The 23,472-nt window shown below is 53.8% G+C and overlaps 1 protein-coding gene across 1 annotated transcript in view; it reads right to left on the reverse strand.

The window, feature by feature from the left end:
- Positions 1-23,472, reverse strand: part of ZSWIM5 (zinc finger SWIM-type containing 5) — a 58,608-nt gene that overhangs the window by 10,437 nt on the left and 24,699 nt on the right. Inside the window, exons 2-6 of the mRNA XM_019474175.1 lie at positions 19,606-19,962; positions 10,669-10,817; positions 9,793-9,943; positions 4,174-4,353; positions 1,562-1,738 (exon numbers count right to left, since the gene is read on the reverse strand). Coding sequence (XP_019329720.1) covers positions 1,562-1,738; positions 4,174-4,353; positions 9,793-9,943; positions 10,669-10,817; positions 19,606-19,909 — 961 coding nt within the window. The 5' untranslated portion in view covers positions 19,910-19,962. The remainder of the gene's footprint in view (positions 1-1,561; positions 1,739-4,173; positions 4,354-9,792; positions 9,944-10,668; positions 10,818-19,605; positions 19,963-23,472) is intronic.

Genomic DNA, 23,472 nt, shown 5'->3' on the forward strand with positions numbered 1-23,472 from the left:
TTATAAAAAATTTCCCCACCGGAGGGGGGGGGGGTGCGGGGAAGGCAAACACAGAAAGATCTAAATTATGGTAGAAGGATAATTTCTATTCCTGGAAGAGCTCAGAAAGCTTTGGAAATGCAGACAACCACCTCCACAAATGGGGTTTCCACGTCCCAAAGGTCACCCGCAAGGAATACACGAGGAAGAGGTTTCAGAACAACATCTGTAAAACAGCTTCTTGTTGCTCCCTCTATTCATTTGCTAAATGGATGAAATATTCAGCTTCTCGCTGAATTCATCACTGGAAGTTGCTGACAAATCACACTCCTCTCCCAGCGCTGAGTCCCTGAAGGGGTGCCAAGAAAGCGAAAGCGCAAAATCCAAGAATCATGGCAAATACATCAGAAAAATAACATGCACCAACCAGCTGGGCCAAAGGGCTCACCAGAACCCAGATTATGCTAGGGACAGGGGAGCTGTGGCCACCACGTCCCTGCTAGATGGAGTCCATGCAAACACTAACCCACCACCGCTGCCTGTGGCTGCGCAGGGAGGAGACCTGCTGCCTGCAGCTACACAAAACTCTTCCCAGAGTAGAAGTGTCCTCTCCTGCTTCAGCTAAGCTAGCAGAGGTGTACCAGCAGCTTTCGCATGGGCCCTTTTTAACTTATCTCCTGGCCTTAATAGCAACGTAGTGCCTGCTGCTCCGCAAACCACATCTCTGGATGACTTTAAATATTCTCTTCCCATTTGGCTGGGTGATGGCAGACCCCGGCTCCCGGAGTGGACGACAGTGCAGTGGTGGGTTTTGACCTGTTCCACGTCCATACATTCACCTCTTGGGCTGTAGGGATGAGGCATGCACCCTCCTGGAGGTGTGTGGGGCTTGCGTCTCCTGTTTTGGGGTCAGCCTGAGGGCTGACAGCCACACCAGGCACCCCCCAAGCCTTTTGTCTCACTCGTTCTCATCCCAGACATGTAGTTGTCGAGGGCCTGCAGATCTGCCCAGGATCACGACTTTGCAGTAGAGAAGTTGTGTGGCTCGAGGTACATGGACTAAAGGTCTACAACACAGGAGGGTACTGGGCTTGACTGGCCTAGCTCATACAAGGCTTAATTGCACTGTCTGCTAATTGCCTTTAAGGGAAGACTAAAGAGAGGGTGAGAGCAGGGAAGAAAAAATCCAGAGGATACAGCTGTGCTCCCCAGCCAACTCCCAAGAGACTTTAAGTGTCCAGTCCCCCTGTACTGGGAACAGTGAAAGCTTGCACTGGGGACAGCCAAACACTGGCAGGATGAAATAGGAGATGACAAGCCTGGTCCAAGCTGCCCAAGGGGAACCCAGACTGTAAAGATGTGGGGCTTGCTATAAGGACTGTGGCTGGGGGGTGGGAGGGCACCAAGTTCTTCTGCTCGCCCTACTCCTCAGGTAAGGGCCAGGGAGGCACTTTCAATCTAGGATGCAGAAGCTTTCAAGGACCCAGGGTAGCAACGCTTCTTTGATGCCTTGGGTGGCTCTCCTCCACTAGCAACCCTATCCACCCAGGCCATGCAAGGGGCTGCTGGTTTGGACGCTCACCTAGCCACAGCGGCTGCCCCTGGGAGTTGAAGAGGAGGCTCTCACCCTCCCGCTGGTAGGAGGGAGACACGTAGAAGTCACTGCTAATGATGCGCTGCAGGTGGCTGTCCTGCCAGTGGAGGTCACAGCCCTCGATCGCCCGGGTGAACACAGTTCGTCTGGGCCTGGCCAGTGAGTCTGCAAAGAAAAAAAAGCATCAGTGCCTTGGTGGGGCAGGGGCAGCTTGTTCCTGCCCCCAGACATGACCTCCCTGGGCAGAGCAATGTCTTTACAATGAGATCAAAGCCCCACCTGGTCCCACCCCAGCCATTTCAGAGCTGAGCACAGGGGCTCTGGCTCCTGCACTGTGGCAGATTGCCTTTAGATACCTCTGCTGCCCATCCCATCTCTGATGGAGACTGCTGTCTCCTTAGAAGGCATTGCTACGTAACTTGCTAGAATAGCTGCCTTGGCCAGAGAGGTGAGAAAAGAGGCAGGGGCTGCCCTGCCGTTAGCTTTCTGACAATAATCCAGTGCCACATACAAGGCTGATGCCTTGAAACGTGGCAGTGCACGCCAGAGAGGTGAGAAAAGAGGCAGGGGCTGCCCTGCCGTTAGCTTTCTGACAATAATCCAGTGCCACATACAAGGCTGATGCCTTGAAACGTGGCAGTGCACTCCCAGCCCTGTGACGCTCAGCGTGCAGGCAGCTGCCAGGGGTCAGGACTGGGCTTCCTCAGCGTTACTGCCCCGCAAGCACCACAAGCTCTCCTCTTCCGCTCCAACGCAAAGCCCCGGCTTCACTGAACCACAGCTGCTTAGATCAGCAGCACCTGAAGCCATGAAGGGAACCGCATGAGCATGTCTCATCTGCCCCCGGGTGATGGGGGGAACCATGGCCTTCCAGCAACCTCCCCTGGCTGCATGAGAGGGCTGGAAGGGAGGAGACGGTATCGTCTGAAACCCCCCACCGCTGCTCTGCAGCAGATGTCTGTGCTCCTCTTCAGAGCTGCTCTATAACTACAATGATATTTTCGAAGCTATCGAATGCTGGACGAGCATTTCACTCCAGCCAGACAGATCAGACAAGTGGTTTGTCGGGAAGGAAAAGGTCCATCTGGAGCAATCCTGCTATCGCTCCAGCCACGCCGGAGCACAAGGGCCAAACACAGCCGGCGGGCTGCAAAATGGGAAGCCCCAAAGGGGATGCAATGCTGAATGTTAGGTCCTGCAACCCGCAAGACGGGAGGAGTTAAATGCATTTGCGAGGGGAAAACAAAAGGCACCGCTCAAAGCTGATCCAGGGCGGCTGGATAAACACGCTCCAGAAACGATGGCAACAAGCAATTAGCCTGAATGCTGCAGGCACCCCGAGGTGGAGAGAAATTAAACAGGTGTTCATACGTACAGAACCAAGCCTGCTCACTTTACCAGGAAGGATTTCAGGAATCAGCTGTTCTCCTTTCAGTAATAAAAGAGGCTGGCAACAATTTGCAGCAGTATTTGCATATGCACAGACATTAACCCTGGGACACCTCCAGGGTCCGTGCTGCTTTCAGTCCCCTGCTTGGAGAGGCAGGAGCACGGGGACAAGGGGACGTCCCTGGCACGCGCTCTGGAAACTCCCCACGTCTAAAAATGTGACCTGCTCAGCGCCGGTGACCTGCCCCGAATGCCGGAGCAAATCCTCAGTGGAGCTGGGAACACCAGGGGGGAGTCCCGGGGCTGGCACAGGACATGGAGCAAGGCCAGGTTTAAATTAAGCCACTCCCCGAGGATGCGCACAGGGAGGTGGCCGGGGCACACGGTCCTGGCCGTGGCTGGGGTGGGCTGGCAGGACGGCCACGCTCCCGAACCACTGCTGAGGGACTAATCCCACCCAGAAGAGTGAAGTTTCCTTCACGGCATGGCTGCCGCCCCCCTCTCCTCTTCCCACTTTGGCTGTACGTAATACACCGAAGAGCAATTCCAGCGCAGCAGGTGGAGGCACGGTAAGAGCAGTAACTTTCAATTAATGTCTACTTCAGGCAAAAGGAAGGGGAAAAAGTGCTTTAAAGGGATAAAATGCTTTGTCAGGGGTTGAGAAAATATTTTACCACGAAGGAACAACCCCATAACTACATTGCTCTGTTTGTGCTCTGCACTTAAACTATGTTTAACATCCCTGGCTAATGACTTATCTACCATCTGAATCAAAGCCCAGAAGCGAGACCCAAGGGCTGGGTGAGGGGCTCTGCACCACCTCCAACTCTTCACTCTCACTTTACAGACAGGGCTTCAGAGCTCAGTTCTGCTCCGATTCAAGAAGCACTGTTTTTCCGTATAACTCCGTACCTAAACCTGCACAGACCATATGGGTCCAAACTCCCCCGTGGTCAAATTGCTTTAAAATGGCCTTTGAAAATTATTTGATGCTCAAAATACAGGTGACTTCACCCAAGATGTTGCAAAGAGCCAAACATTTCCAAGTGTATCTAAAACCAGAGGCTGTAAAGAGAAATGCTTTGTATTCCCATGCCTCCCGGAGACATCACCAGCAGGTGAATTGAGGTCTCTCAACTTTGGGGTGAGTTTTGACCCTGACCCAACCCCTGTGGCCACCGGCTGGATTTCCACCCCCTGCCCGGACTCACCTTGGCTGTGACCAGAGCTCTGCGTAAGAGCATTGGTGATGTTGGGAAGCTCGTTACCGTAATTGCCATCTTCCAGGGGACAGACGTCCATCTCGCCCCACTTGCGCAGCTGCCGGAGCCAGCAGGATTTCTCTTCCAGCTTGCAGTGCGGGTTTAATACCACACACACCCACAGCGCCCCTAAACAAAGCCAAGAAATCAAGGAGGTGCCACCACCATACCCGTGGGGCAAAGTTCTTCTGCTGCCGTGCTCGTCATGAGAGCCTGCAAGGTTTCATCAGCATCCGTAAACTCATTTCAGCATAATGTAAGGACTCAGGAGGGGGATTTAGACAGCTTTTATTTAGAAGTAAAACTCCTCTGTAATGAAGCTAAATTATAATCTCATGAGATGGGGGACAGGGGGGAGGAGGGAAGGAGAGAGTGGCTGTGTATGAATTTGTGAGTGCTTCTGTCTGCCAGGACAAATCTAGTGTTTGAACTACACATCAAAGCGTGCTTAAAAACACCCTGGCAAGCTGCAGAGTCTGTATCTCCAAAGACTAACCTGATTTTGATCCTACCCACGTTCCAAGTGCTTTAAAGCCCGCTCCGAATGCTATTTCATCTGCCATTGTTCTTCAGGCCATTTGCATTCAACTATTTAAAAAGGAGATTTGGTGTATTTTCTTCCTTTTTTTTTTTTTTTTTTTTTTCTTTTTTAATCCCCAGTAGCTCCCAGCCAGCAGAGGAACCAGCAGAGGAACCTGGAGCTTGGCTTGATGTCTCGCAGGCAAGAGGCCTCCAAGGCGCAAGACCTCCGGATCTCGCAAGCAGAGGCGCCCATCAGTAGACACACATGCTGACACCCTCCAGGTCAACCATGGGACCTCACAGGCCTAACGATGCTGTCTGCTGCACAAGAGGCAGAACCAGGCCCAAGGACATCTGTCATCATTAAGATCCAGCTCATCCTTTCATAAGACAGGGCTGACGCTGGTGCTGCTAACCGAGCCTCACCGACTCTCCTGGGTCACCCGCTGCTTTGAAAAGGGCTGCAGCAACCCAAATAAGTGCAAAACCGTGAATTCTCCTTTAGCTAATTGCATTTCTGCCCAAATTTCCCTGCAAGGCTGCCAGGATGCAGCACATCCCCTCCCTTGTGCCTGCCCTGCGGGGTGGGATGGCTGCGTGCTGGCACAGCTGCGGCGTACGGTGTCCCTGGGGATCCTCCCGGGTTGAGCAGCCCATGCTGCTCCTCTCTCTGCCTGGGTCGGATCCTGCCACACACCCAGGACAGCTCAGCCTCCCACAGAAACACCCTCCCCTGCCTCTCCTCCATGGGCCCAGTGGAGACCTGGAGCACCTCCTTTCTCTCCACCCAGCCACTTGCGCTCTCCCCCAGCTCTCCATCACTCCCAGAGCCAAAATTCCCATCCCAAAGTGACAGCCAGCGGCAGGACAGCACCACCTGACATAGCTCTGCTGCGCAGCAAGGGGATTCCTCCAGGCACCCAAACCATCTCCTGCGCTCGCTGTGTTTTGTGCAGCAGCTTCCCAGCTGCATAGCCACATCATCGAGCCAGACAGCCCCGAGCGAGGCTGCGACTCCCGACACAGACAGACGGAGCAGCCGGTCCCATTTCCAGGTAGTGTGAGGCAAAACCAGGCTGAGCAGCGATGTCCTGACTCCAGCTCTGCTCCGGTGTCTCCCCGCTCCTCTGGGTTATAACTGAGCTTTGGTGGTGCTTTTGCAGTGCATCTCCCAGCACCCATCCTCTGCTAGTTGGGACTTGTGGACATAAATAAGGCATGCAGGCTGTGCACGTCCGGCTCCTAGGAGCAGCTTGGCTCGGCAGGAGAGATATCACGGTGTCACAATGCAGATGGTGGCAGCAGCATCGCATCCAGGAACGGGCATGGGAAAAGCAACCACAGGCACTGAAGATCAGCAAATATTCAAAGCAGCCCTCACCTGGTCCAGCTCCATCCGCACCTCAGCTCCGCTGCTCCCAGGAAACCCCACCGAAACCCCACTCCTTTCTGATGATGATGACGAACAGGGGGGGAATAAGACTTCTGAGCTGCAACATCAGTGCTTAATGCACGTGCAAGAGAAGAGCTGACTCCTTAGGGGCTTTTGGGGCCCATCCCTCCCAGAGCGGGTCCACGCCACTTGCTCCCAGGCTCCTGTAGGCTCCATGGGGGCTGCACGGACACGGTGTCTTCCAAAAAATCAGGTCTTGGCTCTGGAAAGTGAGTCTTCCTTAAGGCTCTGGTTACTGCCCCTCAGCTGAGCGGTGGGTGCCTGCTTGCTGCCCATCCCAAGGGCATGAAGCTCCCCACCTCCTTGGGCGGGCATGAGCCAAATCCTATGCTTGGTTCCTGGTGCTGGGTGTCCCGGCACTCCTAATGGTTTCGGGCATCCCCTTCCCACCAGCACTCCTGCCTGTTGTCGCCACCCCTCTTCACCCGCTCCGGGGCTGCTTGTGCAAAAAGCAGCCTCCGGCGATTTCGGCTCACGCCTCCGACGGCAAGCAGAGTGGCTCGGCTGACAGGCAGTAACGAGGCTCGGTGCTCCAGCTCTGCCGCCCCCAGGAACGGGATGCGCCTGCTGGATTTTTGGCTCCCACAGCTCAGCTAAGATGCAATCCTCAGAAGCCTCATGACTTCGCAGCCTATTTTTGGGAGCCCTCTGAGGCATCCTTTGCCTGCCAAAACGCTGTGCCCCTGGGCTCTCCTGCAGAAGGAAAGATGTGGCGGGGAGGTGGGGACAAGGAGGGAAGAGGGACTCACATCTGTCTTGGCTGCGATAGTTATCTGGGAGATGGAAAAGAGGGGTTTTCTGAGCCCTACAGTCAAGTGACATCAGCTGACAGCACAAGTGACTCCTGTCCTGAGCCGAAACGCCGTGCCGGGTCAGACTCCGTGTCTGCTCACATGCTGCAGAAACCTTCATCTGAACTTTCCAATAGCAGAAGGTTAAGCAGGGAACAAAGCGGCAGATCACGATTAAGCTAAGCCTCTAAACAAAAGTGCTTTTTGATGACGGGGCTGGGTGCAGGGACGGGGGGGTCGGAGCCTTCCCAGCCCAGCGGTCCCGGCTGCCGGCCCCGGAGAGGACAGGCACTCCGATCCCGCGCCCAAGTTTCCAAACCATCAAAGAAATTCTCCCGTTTCCCACAGGGTCGCTCCCCAGCTTAATCTGCTGAAATTCCCCACTGTAAACAAGTGGCCGAGATAAATAAACCCGTCTCCAGGCAGATTAAGGTCAGGCTGCACTTCAGCTGGTTTTTCGTCTATTTTTTGTAATTAGGCTTTAATCGTAAGTACTAATGCGCCAGGGCAAATACTCCCACGCCACAGAGCTCTCCATCCAGCAGGTCTTTCCTTTGGCTCCCCAGCAGACGGGGCAATACATGTTCAGTTGGCAGCACATGCGCAAGCAAACGATGCCCTTTTTATTTTAATTTTTTTTTTAAACTCTGAAATCCTGCAAAATCCTTTACATTTTCCCCAGCATAAATCCACAATCTTCTTTAAGGCTGATCTTCTTCCAATCCCACGCAAGTCTGTGATGCAGTCTTTGCTAAAATCGATGATTAATTATTAAAACACGTGCCTGAAATAATTTCTGCGAGGCCCATTTTTCTCTTCCACGTGGCAGGGGAACGCGGTCTGCGCTGGGGCTTCCCACAGCAGCTGGCACCAGGCCCCTCATCCCTCCCTTTGGCAGCAGCGGTAACTCCGGGCAGCTTTGGCATCCGCAGCCCACAGACAGTCGGACAACGTGCCTTCACTGCCCCACACGCCCTGGCTACCGTTGCCTGCCCAGCGATGGTTTGGGACATCTCTCCGCATTGCTGATGTTCGTTACCGGTGAACGCCACCAACTCACTGCAGCTCTGGTCCCTCCATGCCTGGACCCTTCCTTCAGAGGGATGCTCTATTCCTACAGCAAACGCTGCCCAGGTCCAAATCCAAAAGGCTTCTGTAAGATGGGGGGAAATAATCCCTGCTCCAAGTATAGTCCATGCCTATCCTGCCCTGGAGCCGCTTCTTGGACTATCACCGTGTCCTCCGCTGGGGCTTCTCTTCAGCATGGAGATGCTCAAATCTCTCCCACGTGACATGTCTATGCCAGGCGAGCTGCTTGCTCTGACGTGCGTTGGCTGGCACCATGTTTCACCTGCTGTCACGGTGATCCAGCCTTGGTAGGGCCCTGACATTCCCTAGCCACCTTGCCATCTGCTGATGGGGACGTGCTGTCACCTCCTCCCACTCTGCCGACCAAAACTACGTGCACTGACCTGGTCCTTGCACGGTTAAGCCAGGACTGAAACCCAACCGCTCCCGCCTCATGTGTGCGGGAAGGGAGGGCTTTCAGCTTGGATAGCAGGCTTGAAGTCTGGCCAAATAATCTGTAATTCTGGGCAAACTGCTTCCTGCGTCCAGGCCTGCCTAGACACCCATCCATCCACGTTTCACCAGTGTGTTTGCTTTCTTCCATGCGCAAATTCTGGCTTGATGGATTTGGCCACCTCTCCGGGATCCTTGCATATCCAACCATCTAGCTGCAGCATCCCAAAATCCTGGAAATATCTTCTTGGCAAGCAAGCACAGAGGAGCTCTTCAGAGCCGGCATGGTTATTTCCATCTAGGGAACTTCACAGAGAAGCGAGACATCCCACCCCTGCCTGGCCCTTGTCCGTGCTGCTTGGCCAGGCTCTCCGGTCTCACGGCTCTGTTTGCCTTTGTTTGGCACTTGGTACGAGGGTCTGTGACCCCAGCTGCAGTTTCAGGCACTCCAGACCCTGGAGCACCCCCAACCTTCTTCCAGCTCTACAACACCCCTTTGGTCCCATCCTGTGAGCCCTTGCCCTTACACAGCATCTCCCACCAGCAGGCTGCAGAGGAGCTCAAACTCACTCATCATGAAACTATGGCACACGTCAAACTATTCACCCAAGATCCCAGATGTCCAGGAGAGCCCAGAACTGCTGGGTTAACTCCACCACACAACCAACCTCCCTGGGCCCACGTCATCTAAATGTTTTATTCTAATGATATTATGGTGTCAGCCAGCTGAGCCGGTGTTTAAGGTGCTTAGCTAGAATTACCCAGAACTGCATTTCCCTTAAAGCCAGGCTCTGCGCTGGCCATCCTGCCCCCCTCACCTTGGAAACGTGCACCAGAGCATGCAGAAATCTGTTAGACAGGATGAGACTTGAGAACCTGCCTTTCCCCTCTGGGTAACAGTTCCTCCAGGAATGGCACTTCCACGTCTCCAGGCTACATCCAGCCCCTGGGGCTCACCAGCCTGCATCCTCCCTCGCAAACCCTTCGGGGCAGCACACCAAACACGAGGCTGCTGCAAGTATGGGACCAGCCACGCTCTGCACACCCATCATCCTTGACTCCTTTGCAGGAGAGGGGCTGGTTTAAGGTGCTGAACTGTACAGTTGGGGCCTGATCCAGCTGTCCAACCAGGATTTCCCCAGCAGGGGATAGAGCAAGCTCCTGGCATCTCTCAGGGCCTCTGCTCCCAGAAAAGAGCCCCAAAAGCCTCTGAGACGATGTCTGTTGGCCCAGCAGCCCAGTCAACCCTGCTGCTGCTCTCTGCAAGGCGGTGATCCTTACCCAGCTCATCCCAGAGCTGCCGGCACTTCTCCGTTATGCCCGTCCCCTGCTGCCTCCAGAGGGAGAGCCGAGGATCGGCCATGAACTGCTCCGTTATCAACGTCAGCATCCTGGCTCCGTTGGAGTCCCTCATGCGCAGCATCTCCCGAACCTGCAAAGGACAGAGAGAAGGTCCTTTGTGACAACCACGGTCCCCTGGAGGTGTTTAATACATGGTCACCTGGCTGGCAACCCACAGCTCCCTCAGTCTGTGGGTCCAGACTGTAAATATATACATATATATGTGTATAATGTATAGTCATACATTATAACACTCATGCAATGGCTGGGGGCTCGCTTGTTTGGGGTCAACTTAGTTCCAGACTGTAAATATATACATATATATGTGTATAATGTATAGTCATACATTATAACACTCATGCAATGGCTGTGAGCTGGCTGGTTGGAGTCCAGCTGAGTAACAGCCACAGCCTAGGCTGTGAAGAGGACCAAGCAATCAAGAACATGGAAACAAGGCCCTTCTGCAAAGAAAGGGAAGAGCCTGTAGGCTGGTGCCACCTCTCCATGGTCTCGGCAGGCTCTGCAGGGTTGGCTTTCCCCACACCATGCTGATGGGGAGATGGGGGAAAGCCCTCCCTCGCGCAGGGATCACAGCAAGCCCATTGCGTGGGAGGAAGGGACCTGCCAGGAGAGCGGGTGAGACAACCCAGGCCTAACCCAGAGACTGGATTACAACCGCCTGCTCCGCGACCGGGCGAGAAGGCACTGGAGCAGAGATTCCCAGCTGTGACAGGCACCCTGCCAGGGCAGCCAGCGAGCTGCCGGCTACGTGACACGCTGAGTGGAAAGGGAAGAGAGCAGCCGGCTCCTCCTCACCTTGGCAAACATGGAGTTGAGCTGCTTCCCCGAGCCGTAATACCCTCCCTGAGATAGGAACAGCTTCACCTGCTCTCGGACCTGCTCCTCGTCCAAGTGCCAGCAGTTCTCATCGTCAATGCTGGCCCCAGCAGTGGGGTCAGGAGCGCCTAGGGGGATGGGGAGGGAGGAGAGAAGAGACAACCGTGTTTATAGCAGCAGGGTCAGCAGTCCCACCAGCAAGAAATTGACCTACCTCTATTTTATATGGACCCACCTCTATTTTATCAGCTCAGGCGAGGGAAAACCAACCAGGTTCCCAGGCAGTGAGCCCCAGCTGACAGCGTCATGCTCTCCTTCCACGGCGGTGGCAGCAGCCATCAGGAGGGATCCTGACCACAGGGCTAATGCCTAGCTAGCCCCTCTCCCTCTGTGCCTCATGTGAAGCGAGGCTGAGGAAGAGCAGGGACCCACCTTCCTTCAAAGCCCCAGGGGAGCAGGCAGGGCAGCTGCAGAGCCTGGAGTGCTCTCTGGCTCCCAGGATCACCCAGGGTGCTCCTCCTCCTGCTCCACATCACTGGTTTGTTTAAGCACCAGTAAAGCTCCAGTTCCTGCAAGCCCTTCCCCACATTAGGAACAGTCTAACAGAGGTACCACTGCACGGGGGCTCCAGAGCCCTGGGTTAAATGCCTGGTCCTGCCCCTCATTTGCTTTAGGACAGGGGACAAGTCCCTGTGCATCAGTGTACCTGCCTGGGAGAGACCCTCCGCTGGAAAGAGCAAAGGATCAATAATCCTTCAAAGAGCAAACTGTGACCGGAGCAGGGCCTTTGGCAGGCACACATGTGTGTTCACAGGCTGTATTTCATCTTCCAGAGAACAAGAAAAAGAAAAAAAACCACAAGTGCTTTAAACAACAGCTTGGATCCACCTCCCCTTGCCTTGCCCCTTTCAATTCCCATTTTTCCCCCCGAGCGCTGCCCTACCTCCCAGCAATGCCCCTGGCTTCCTGGGCTCGTGGGGCAGGCAGCAGCACGGCTCCAGCGAGCAGCCAGGAGCACAGAAACTCAGCTTTTCGTCTCCCCGCTTTTGAGCCCTGCTCTGCAGAAACCCTCAGTGAAAACCAGTGCCAAGGAGGGACCGGTGCAGCTGGAGGATGCTCCGCTCCGCTTTGATCTGTTTCTCCCATCTCATCTCCCTCCCGAGCAAGGAAGGGGGTCAGTGCAGGAAGAGCGAGGTGCTGCACACACAGCCAAGGGATGCTGTAACTAACACGTTCCCAATTAAATCTTAACAATGTCTTCCCCACTCAGCTGAGATCTGGTTGGGGAGCAGACATCGCTTTCATGCAGAGACTGCTCGGGATGCTGCACACGCCCCAGCCCCATGCACTGCTGAACCAGGAGCTCAAATGCAATTCATGAAAATCAAGCTCCAGGATACCTTCTCAGCAGGGCAACTATCTCTTCTTTGCTTGTAAGTGAGAGGATATCAACTCGAGGGGTTTTGCTCCTTCGCCAAAGGCTGAGAACGCTCCTGACCCAATAAGATACAGCTATTTGTATTTAATGTCCTTTACAAAATTCCTTTAATTTCTGCTAACAGTCGCTGCCCAAGAGCTGTTCCAGCAAGCTCTAGGCTCAGCCTGCACTGTGCTGAAGGGAGAGGGGGATGCTGCTCCCTCTGCAGAATAATTTGTAGTCGACACAACCACGTAATTGGGACGGGAGCTGAAGCAGCAGAAAGGAAATCACGGTCCCTGGATGAGCACAAGGGCTTTCGCCTACAGCCCCACGCATGCCCTGATCCTGCTCCCCCGTTGCCGGTGGCCAAGCCCTGCTGTAAGCCACGAGGGACCACCAACGCCAGGACCAGTCCGTCCTGGCTGTCTCAGCTTTTCTGTGCCTTTTCCTTCCCTCCCCCAACCCGGTCCTTATCTCGCAGATAAAGAGCAGACAAGCCAGCGATTATCCCCTATCAGGAACCGATGACTAATCTGTCTACCAGGAGTGCTTATCCGGCCCCATCGCTGAGGTATCCCAGACGCTTGCACTCTTAATATCCTCCTCCCCACCATCCCGCCCGCCACTCCCAGCTGCAGCTATCCAGACCAGCCAGGTTGTCTCAGCTGCCTCTGTAGGGTCACCTGGCTGCATCTATAGGGACCAGGAGGGCGTGGATGCCTGGGGTGACCCATCCCACCTGAGCTCAGCCCATCCTTGGTCCCTCGCCAAGGCCGCTGTGACAGATAAGGGTAGAGGAGTCAGCAAGATGCAAAAAGTGGCTGCATTTTTGTGGGGTTCCCCCGGCTACCCTCGGCGCTCGCTGTTCACACATAGCGTTAGCAACAGAAAGCCCAAGCAGCGAGGAAAGCAGCGTGCAGCTAAATAAAACCTCCTCCTCCCACGCAACACATTGAGCACTTCGCACGTCGGGGTTCGGGCCGTAGCCAAATTAGTAACGCGCCTCCCGCGCCTCCAAATAAAACCCAAATTTGCTTGTAAATGTATTTTGCTCTCCTATAAAAGATTCAGAGAGAGGGTTGTAATAGCTCATTCCCACATATGCAACGCAACCCGGCAGATAACGGGCTGCCCAATTACACCGGGGAGTTGGATAAACATTTAAGAGCAAACAACGGGATTTGTGCTGGGTTTAAATATTAATGGCAGGATTTGTCCACTTCCCCTTGCCAACGTTCACACCGTGGGGGCTTCGGCAGCAGCATGCCGTGATGCAGCTGATGAGTGATTCCATGTCTCGGCTCCAAAGGAGCAGGGAACGGCATGTAAAACAGCCCAGCGCCTGCGTAACACGTTTCTCATATAGCAGCATTCCTGCTCCAAAGAGCCCTGTTTCAGATGTGCTGGATCTTGGTCCTGCCGGATTCAGATTTAAGGAAACACCACCGCACATCTTGAGTGGAAAGAGGGTTTCACCAGCCCGTTTACACTGGCTGTAGAAACAGAGATAAAAATGCAATCTATCAAATGAGAAGCAGGACACCCCCCCTCACTGCGGGCTCGGGGTTTAACTGTTTGACAGCCAAGCGAGACTTCTCCAGGGGGATATAAAGACTAAGAAATAAGGACTGGAAAAAACTCAAAATTAGAAAACAGAGTGAAGCCAGGCATGGAAAATGCAATGCCTTGCTCAGAAATTAACTGCCCAACATGAAGAAAATGAAAGCTGCTCCTGGACCAGAAAGCAGCAGGTTTCTAGGGCTGAGGAGGTGATGGGACCTCATGGCTCACGCCAGGGCATTGGCGCATCCCGGACCCAAGCTCATGAACCCAAGAAGGGGAGATACATTAGCTGGGCGGCATGGGAAGCACTCCCAAAGCGTCTCATACGGAGCAGCAGTGATGACACAAAGAAAAAGGGTTAATTATTATTATTTTTAACCAGTGCCTGGAGCCGATAAACGGATGGTAAAAGCAACCCAGGGATGCAGGTGGCTGCCCTAGCACCTCCCTTGCAGTCATCTCAGCCAACTGTGCCCAGTATCCACTGGCAGCTCAGGGTCTGGCCGTGCTGGCCCTGGGGTCAGCAGTGCCGGCGAGGGCTCTGCCAGCCAGCCGAGCCGCAGCCACCCAGAGCAGGGCTGGCCATCGTGGTGGCGGTTCACAAGGGCCATCTCATGACTGCACGTGGTGGCGTTGCTGAACACCTCCAGGCTGCTTTGCTGGCATCCGGAGAGAGAACAAACATGAAGGAACAGCTCGGGGGGGGGAAGGACACAGACAAATAAACAAACAGCAGAAAACCTTGGAGAGAAAATAACCAGGCACCAGAAAGGAAATGAACTCTAACGAGGGATTAAAAATAGCAGCAAAGCGAAGAGTCAAGCTCCGCCAAGGCTCCTGGTTCATTTTCAAGGGGAGGCAGTTTGGATGGAGCCTCCAGGGCAGCCTGAAGATTCACACCCATCTGACAGCAATGGGGCAAGTGAAGCCAGACCAGCTCCCAGCACGACTGGCCAGGAGCTCTCTGGTCCAGCTGGTACCAGCATCGGGTCCGTCTGTCTTTGGAAGCCCCTTGTCAAGCACCGCACCCACGCTCTGGGGTCATTCAGCAGCCCCAGCGGCTCTGCAAGATAAGGGGGAAGAGCCAGCAGCAGAGCCTTTCTCTCCAGCACCCAGGTGTGCTATTTTGCCTTAAATTCACATCAGCTCAGCAACCAGGAACACAAATCCCCTGGAGACCTGACCTTCTCCTCCTTCCCTGCGGGAAGGCAGAATTTCAAATAGATTTACCGGTGCTGCCCTCCAGACGCTGTCGTGGGATGACCTCAAAGTTAAAGACCGCCTGCAGACTCCTCAAACATTAGCCCTGGCGCAGTGTGACAGGACAAGCAGGCAGGGACTTCCTGCACGGCCAACCTGGCAGCCGACTTGCTGTGCACAAGGAGCAAGACAGGCCAACGGGTGAAGGATAATGTTAGTCCAGGAGTTGAAGGAAGGGCTCAAGGTGGTCAAGAATACATATGGGACGAAAGTGAGAAGATGAGGCAGAAGGCTCCTTATGGCTTTTGCATGAGCAGATCTGGTTTTCCCATGCCAAAGCCTGAGGGACCATTCCCACTAAGAGTTTTCTGAAGGTCCTCTCCTCCAAGGAAGCTCCTGAGACCCTGCAGGACCACAGAGGCCCCTTGGTGATTCACACTGACTCTCCCCTGGCTTGTTCTCAGTGGGAGCTGCCCCTACACCGCGAGACAGTGGAGGTTTTGTGGCTTTTCCCACTTCTGGCTGAGAAGAGCATCCTAAGCCTTTCGATGGCATCAGCTGAGTGCCACAGACACTGTGTCACCCACTGGCATTTCCATGGGGCAGACTGCCCCAACCACGTCTCCTGGGCTGAGGGCAGCAGTTCTCCCTGCCATGCCCAAGTGCCACTCAAGCAGGGCAAGTTACTGAGCTGCAAACACCGGGCGTGCCAAAACCTCCCGCTCCTCACCCATGGAAGAGGGAGACTTCACTGATGATGCATGAAGGATACCTCTAAGCCCCAAATCTTCTGGGCCCACAGACACTCTCACTCTTCAGAGCTGCCTATCCTGTCTTTAAGCTTCTAATTAAAGGTTTTAGTGACCACCGTCTCTGTCTCTGCAGTGGTCTCCACCAGCCTCCTCTCCTTCCTTGGCCACAGACTGCTTTTGCCCTCAGGAAGAATCCAGCATTTGCCTCCAAAGCCCAGACATCCCAATCAGGCTTAAAGGATGTATCTGAGACAGCAGCTTTCCTCCCATATACCCCACACTGATCCTGTCTTCCTCTTAAAATAAATTTGAATCATCCCCTACAAGCATGAACCAAAACACAAGAGGAGATGAATGCCACCTCCCAAGTCTGCTGGTTGACTTGGACCCTGCGCGCTCACTGCTGCTGGATGTTGGATCCATGCTGCGAGAGCAGGAAACCCAGTGCTGCTGTCAGAACTCTTTGGTGCTTCTGAATTCCTCCTCCGTATTGCTTGCTTTTGCCCCCAAAATCTCCCTCTCTGCCTACAATTCCCATTTCAGCTCTTTTTCTCAGCCTTGCCCTCTCCGATACCTCCTGGCCCTCTCTGCAATACCTTACCGCACCAAAGCAATCACTCTCTGTTCCTCATTCACACCTCAGGAGGACATATTCTTCCCATGGTTCGTGGTGGTAAAGCATGGATCCCCCCAATGGCAAAGCTGCACCTATTCCCGGCACGTCCCACCATGGCTGGTGGCCCTGAGCCACTTTCTCAGCTTGTGTTTCCCCATGTCAGGCTGGCCCCACAGCAAACCAACGCAAGCCCTGGGCTTCTGATCTGGGAAGAGCGAAGGGAGCAGGGTGCCAAGGTGGCCACCACCAGATGCTCCTCACTCTGTTGGAGGCCTAGCTGTTGGATCCAAGCTCTCCAGCTGCAGGTCCTGGCTGCCCCCAGCAGCCACCCCCACCAGGAAAGGCCAAGCAGCCACAAGTCACATTTGCTGGCGCAATGACAACCTTGCAGCCTTGCTCCGTGCCGGACAGTCATGCCACTGACTTTGTCCCCAAGCAGGAACACACTCAGGGAGGGGACACAGCAGCATTGAAACCCACCCCGGTCTCCTCACTCCAGCTGCCACTTCAGACGCCAAGCGTGGAGGTGTCAGACACGTGAGACGCTCTCGCTGTGAGCACGCTGCCCTTTGCAGCCAGCTATGACAGCAGAAACGTGACCCACTTAAGCATGCAGAGGTCAAGTGGGGAGCAGAGCGGCCGGCACACCTAGGCTCTCTGCTCGGATTGAATCCTTCGTGAACACGCGAATGCCTTTGGCTACGCTCCGAGACTCCATCATTACTGGATAGTTTGCATTTCCTTCTAGGAAGGCAGCCGGGAAGATCGGCATGCGGTGCACAGCCCACGGCTACAGACTCCTGGAAGGAACAAAGCTCCGACGCCCCGAGATGAGCACGCCAGACAATGGCCTGTAATTTTCTTTGCCGTTCAGGCTCTGCGGGGGGAGAAGGAGCAGCCCTGAAAGCCTTATTTTACAAAACCAGACAATCCCCTTGCACAAGGGGCATTCCCCAGCGAGCCTGGAGTGCTCCCGAGGTGCAGAATCAGCTCCACCATTCCACATGCTCACCATCAACATGGAAGGAGCAGCCCTTTGGGGACCAGAGGCAGGTAGGGAAGACCCAATGCTGATCTGAAGCTCAACAGACCTCTCCATAGAAGAAATGGGGGGAAAAAAAGAAAGTATTTTTGTGGAGAGGCTGTTCTTACTCTAAGGCGCAATAACCTCGGGTGTCCAGCACACACACTGGGTTACTGTTTGGGCTGCAGAAGTTGCCAAAAGCCAGCTTGGCCTCAACCCAGAGGTGAACGAAGGTGTGACCCCAAGGATCTGAACTAGACATGACCAAGAAATGCACGCGTAAGCCCGTAAAGCTCTGTGTAAAGCATACCTTGAAGAATTTCAAATCTCAGGATCAGGGACCCTCTACGAACACATGAACTGCAGCTGGGAAGGGCAAGATGGGGGAAAAATTTCAATCCCCTTCAACTGGAGCCCCCAAATTGCTCTCACATAGGCAGCCACACACACCTGCAGCCCTTCCTCGCCCTGGGCTCCTTGCTCAAGTAGCTCTGCGATGTAGTTGCACTGTGGCTGTGCTTCACTGGCGGGACGGGGAGGGCAAAGCTTGCAACACTGTCCAGGATCAAGAGCCGAAGCCCTGGACAACACCACTCTGAACTTGAATGTGAAGGTTTTTGAGCCTTCCTTTTCACAAGGTGCAACATCTATGAGTTTGAGATCATCTTTAGATCATCTCATCATCTTAAGGCTGATCTGCATCCTTCCCCAGGATGAGACCAGGCTGTAGTCCTGCTTGCAGAGGCATTCACTTGCTTGTGACCCCGGCTAGGCAGCCACACGGGTGTCGGATAGGTGCCACCTTCTGCTGCGTAACTCAACATGTCTCTGTCAGTTCAAAATCACACGCTGGAGTGCATGAATTTGCACGAGTCTGAAGGGACAGAAAATTTTTGCTTTGTTTTTTAAAACCACTTGTAAAAACAAGAGGCAGATATTGAACCGGCGCCAACATCTGTATCTTTGTAAGACTCTCAATCACCAGCCTTTTGCTGACTCTAGAGCAATAAATATTCAGGGCCTTAAAAGCTTTTCTTCAATCTGCTTAGGGGAAAGCAGCCTCAAACAATGGCCAAGAAGAGATCTTGCCCAACCTCAGCTTCAGTGGATCAGCTCAGGGAGGGAGCGGACCTCACCAGATTCTTGCAGTACCACAGCTCCTCATTCTTTTTTAATGCCAAAAAATGAGGCACCCAAACCCCCAGCCAGTAATTTAGAGCACAACCACACACGCAGCAGATGTGGCCCAGCAGAGGAGACAAAAGCCTCCCCCAAGGTAGAAGCAGGAATGACCAGCTAGAGGGAGGGGAAGGGAAAATATCTGAGATCAGAGCTGCCATCACCCCTACGGTGGAGGTGGACTCCTAGCCTTACCTCTACATGTGGATTCAACCAGTTCAGATCCTATTTTAGGCTGCATATGGGGCTTTTCATCTTTGGAGCACTTAACAGGCATGTGTTAATCCCCACAACGCCCTTCCGTGGCAGATAAGTGTTTATTATCTCCACTCTACAGCTGGTGGGACAGGCGCGGTGGGGAGCAGCTCATTGTTGCAGACCCTGGGCAACTCAGCTCCTGGGCTCCTTGAAAAGACACAGCGGGAGCGCCCCGCTTGGGCTGATGAAGGGAGCCCCAGGGCAGCTCCCCAGGGAGCCTGGGCCACCTCTTGGGCCAGTGGGCAACTGGAACTGGGCTGGGATGGGCACCGTCCCCCAGCCAGTGCTTTCTAGGGGAGGAAATCAAAAGCATCTTCCAAACACAAAGCCCCAGGACACATCTCTGCTGCCTTTGTGCAGTAGGTCAGAACAGTGGTGCTCATTTATTATGGGCAAATTAACACCCATGGAGATTAAAGCTTTATCTCCTGCTGGCTCAGCCGCATCTAACTTAGCAACATGCAGGGCCGGGCTGATACCGTGTCCCCGCACGCTGGAGGAGCCACATCCCCACTGCACCTCCCGCTCCCAGGGTCCCAGCACCACGTCCTTCTGTGCTGGGGACTAAACGTGCTCTCTTCCTCCACCCTTGGCTTCTCCATCCTACTCTGAGCTGTGCCTTGTGCACCACCAGCTTGCCTGCTCTGCCTTTTCTTGCCTGTTAAAGCCAGTGTTTCACAGATAAACACACAAAGAAGATCAGAGGGCAGAACAGGGACACATGGTCAACATCGATGTGGTCCCAACACCCATGCATTAACAACAGTTTGATGCTGCCACCTCTCTCTGTGCAGCAGCAAACATGGCAAAGCAGAAGCCATCACCGTCAGTGCAAAACCACCACCCCAGCTCCAAATGCAGAATGAATCAGTGCCGAGCCACCCAGGGAGGGAGGAGGAATTACCATGCACTTGGTTGATCTCCGAGTTGGATGACAGGATCTCATCAGCCAACTTCTGGGCGGTGGGCAGCACCTCAGTGTGGTGCGCTGTGATCAAATACTGAACAAACTTCTGGAGCTGGTCCCTGTTCATCTGGAAAAGGGTCTCTGAGATGGGAAGACGGAGTTTGACCTGGTCCGGCTTGCGGATCCTGTACAGCGAAAGCGCCACGACATGGGCGCAGTAAAAAATGTCCTTGTTCCCACAACCGCATGTCACTGAGGTGATTTTGCAGCGGTCGAAGCTGATGGCCACCTTGTAGGTCATCTCTGGTTCTGTCGCAGTCGCTGGCTCCGTTACCGTCCCACTGAGGTGAAACCCTGGAGAGGGAAAGGAGAAGAGGGAAAGGCCATGTTAGCTTCCCTCTGACCACAACCACCCAATGCAAACTCTGGAAGGTGGACAGGGCCAGCCAATACCACTTATGCAACGCTATGTCAAGGAGCACACCACCCAACACACGCTACCCTGGTGGCTTACACCCAGCAACACCCAGCCTGCGTACAAACGCACTCCTGCACCAACACACACGTGCAGCCAGACTCTTCGGCGAGTTTATTTAAGAGCCAAACCCTCAGGGAACAAGCAAAGCTGCTCGGTTTCCATTTGTTTAAGAGTCTCTCAGACTGTTTCTCTCCTGGGAGTCATCTTCATCCATGCCTCCCTCTCGCTGAATTTGTAACTCACGTGAGTGAGGGCTGGCAGAAAAAGGCCAGGTTTTCTTTTCTTTGATGAGGCTGACAAAAAAAACCCCACAAATGAAGTGCAACGCAACTCCACCTTCAGTCCCTCAACCAGATGGAGCACTCCAGGGCAGCTCTGAGCTCTTCCACGCAGCGGGAACAAGGAGCAGGGATGGGAGCAATGCACAGCCTGAACCGCAGGCTGGGGGGGAAACTGTTTGTTCCTTGAGCTCTATAATATCTGCTGCTCCCCCGTGAGCTCTTGAGCTCTCCTCGAAATACTGTGGCCAGGAAGCCAGCCACTCATTGGCGCGATCCATGTGTAAGGCTGCAGGGACAGCCCAAATCGTTCAGGCAAACGTTATGGTGCCCCGAACAGCCCCCACCGCACCGCAAGGGGCTGCAGTGCCTTCAGGCACAAACTGTGAAAAAAAGACCCAACAAGTCCCAAACGTGGGTGAAGAGCGAGAAATGGGCTTGGAAGGTCCTCTGGGTCCAAGGAAGGTAGATGCACCAAGCAAGCAAAGGATAAAGTCAGTGAGAAAAGACTGGATGCCCATTAACCTCATCTGAAAGCCCAGGGAGCCCTTCCCAGGAGCTGGCTGCTCCTGAGGAGGTCCAACACCAACACTTTGCACTTGCCCAGCCTCCTAGAGAAGGGACATCTTTGTTTCCCCCATCCGTCTGCCTCATTGCTCCAAGGAGAACGAGGCTGTACCAGAAGACTAATTAACATGGCCGGGGCCACCCGGTGTCCCCATGTCAGAGCCTGGCATGGTACCTGGGACCCAGTGCCCGCGCCGCCCGCCCCAGCCCTCTTCCGCAAAGAGGATGCTCACTTTTCTCCATGCCACTGCAACCATATTAAGCCCATGTTTGTACAGAGGTCCCTGCAGAGCCTGCCTGCCATCCCCTCGGAGAAGGCGGCAGACAGCTGAGAGCCCTACAATTAGTGACAGAAAAGGAGAAGGGGTGGGGGGGTGAAGATTAAAATACATTAGCTGCATCAAACCCTTGTGCGTTTGCCAGCTCTCACAAAGGCTTTCCGAGACAAATTCTACCAGAGGTTTTTAATAAATGGCATCAAAACCAGCTATTCACTGCCAGTCTCTTTAAAGCCACGCCAAAAACCACATTCAAATCTGATTAAGCGTCAAGGAGGTCTGCTTTCACTTTAGTGCAGGGGAGGGGGAAGCAGACCTGTTCTGCTGCCATCGCCTGAAACCCACCCTGCATGGCCAAGCAGAGCAGGAGGGGAGGGACGGACAACTCCATGCTGTCCTCTCGCTTGCACGCTGCTGGGAGTGGAAGCGTGGCTGTGGAGGTGCCAGGCTTGGCCGTGGGAGCAGCGCGGCCAGGGGCTGATGAGCCCCCCCCCCTCCACACGAGTCCATCCCCCTGCAGCCAAACTATATAAATCCCGAGGATGAACTCCAAAGTGTTTATGTTTTACCACTTCTCTGGTCTGCGATGCTTGGCAGGCAGCTCTGACTCCCTGCCAGTTTCTCCCTAGTTTACTTTTTTAACAAGTTGAAAGGATTGGAAACTACGTTCCTGAGCAATAATGTATGTATATACACACACGTATGTACACCCTTAGGCACATATGCACATATATATATATATAAAAACACTCTAAGACAAATTACTAGCCATAAACACTGCCTTCAAATGCTTACTTTACCAGGATCGTGGGCCAGACCCCATTTGGGGCTAACTGGTGTAAGGCTGGAGGAACTCGTTTAACCAAATGACCTGGTTTGGACAGGTATAAGTCCGAAAATACATCAACCATGGTCTGAATCCAGCCCCCCGAGAAAGGAAATTTGCCCAGATACTTCCCAGGCTGCTCTCAGGCATCCTAAAAGCTGTGCTCCCCCATCCACTGTGAGAGCCAGTCCTTGCAACTCGTAGCTGGGGTCTGCAGGTCAAACAGGACCTTTCAGCGTGTCGGCAACTGCCAAGTTCATCTGGCACTCGAGCCCTAAGGCAAGTGTCGGTTTAGATTTTAGCCATGGTGGCAGCAGGTCTATTTAAGATAAACTAGAAACTCTATACAAAACATTTATCTAAAGCTTAGTCAGAAGTTAAACAAGGCAAGAGGGGGAGAGAGAGGAGCTGGCAGGAACAGCAACATTATTTGGGAATATTTACATTAACAGGAGGTCAGCCTGCAGCTACCACGCTGCGCCCTGCTCTGCAGCCAGGTCTGCACCCAGCGCCGACCCTGGCACCCATGGGTGGGAGATGGCTTCGCCAGCTCAGCAGTGATGGGTATCACTGTCCCAGAGAAGAATGGTGGTTAAAGGGTAGGTTATGGTGTGGTTACTCCATCATCCATCAAAGCACTCATGCCTGGTCCACATAAAACCCTGATGCTACAGTCACCAAGAGGCTACAGGTCACCCTGGAGAAGGACAGCTGTCACTGTACCCTCCTTGGCGCTCATCTCACATCCCAAGCAGCACGTGGGGCAGGCAATACCGGCACTCCAGCAGAGACAAACGCAGCCCTGGCTGCAGACACGGGGTCTGGATAGCGCTGAGAGCAAAAACATACTCTCCTCTGTGTCCCCCCTGCACATTTCAATTTAAGACATTCCTACAGCCGAGTGCTTATCTAGGACTTCATCCTTTGTTCCTTAACATAAGCTAACTTAGCGTTTGATTTGCTGCCAGCAAAGTGACAGTGCCAGGGCTTGAAAACCATGGAAAAGAAATAATTAAGTATCATCTTTGTAACTAAAGGCTCATTACACACCATCAGAGCCTAGCTTTGTCCCAAGAACAACGTCACCTCCTCCCTGCCCCAGAACAGCCTCCCCTACTTTTACCACAGATGCTTCCCAGTGGATGCCCCTGTGATCCAGGTTGCAAAAGGAGCTGAGTGTTCATACCTGCCCCAGAAAGAGCACAGAAAGGTGCCACGAATGTTCACAGGCACACAGGGCACGATGAGCACATGTCCTTCCTAATCCCACTTACCCATCAAACGGGGACAAAACACCAAAGGAAGGACCTTTTCCCTGCCACGGCAGATCTGCCCCCTGAGCCTCAGCTCTGATGTTGCATTAGTGCCGCAGGCTATTGTGCCTCTGATTTAAATTAATTTAAATTAAAACCGACCCTGGAAACATCTCCTGGGAGT

Source organism: Aptenodytes forsteri, unplaced genomic scaffold, assembly GCF_000699145.1.
Source record: "Aptenodytes forsteri isolate BGI_AS27 unplaced genomic scaffold, ASM69914v1 Scaffold119, whole genome shotgun sequence".
Lineage (NCBI taxonomy): Eukaryota > Metazoa > Chordata > Aves > Sphenisciformes > Spheniscidae > Aptenodytes > Aptenodytes forsteri.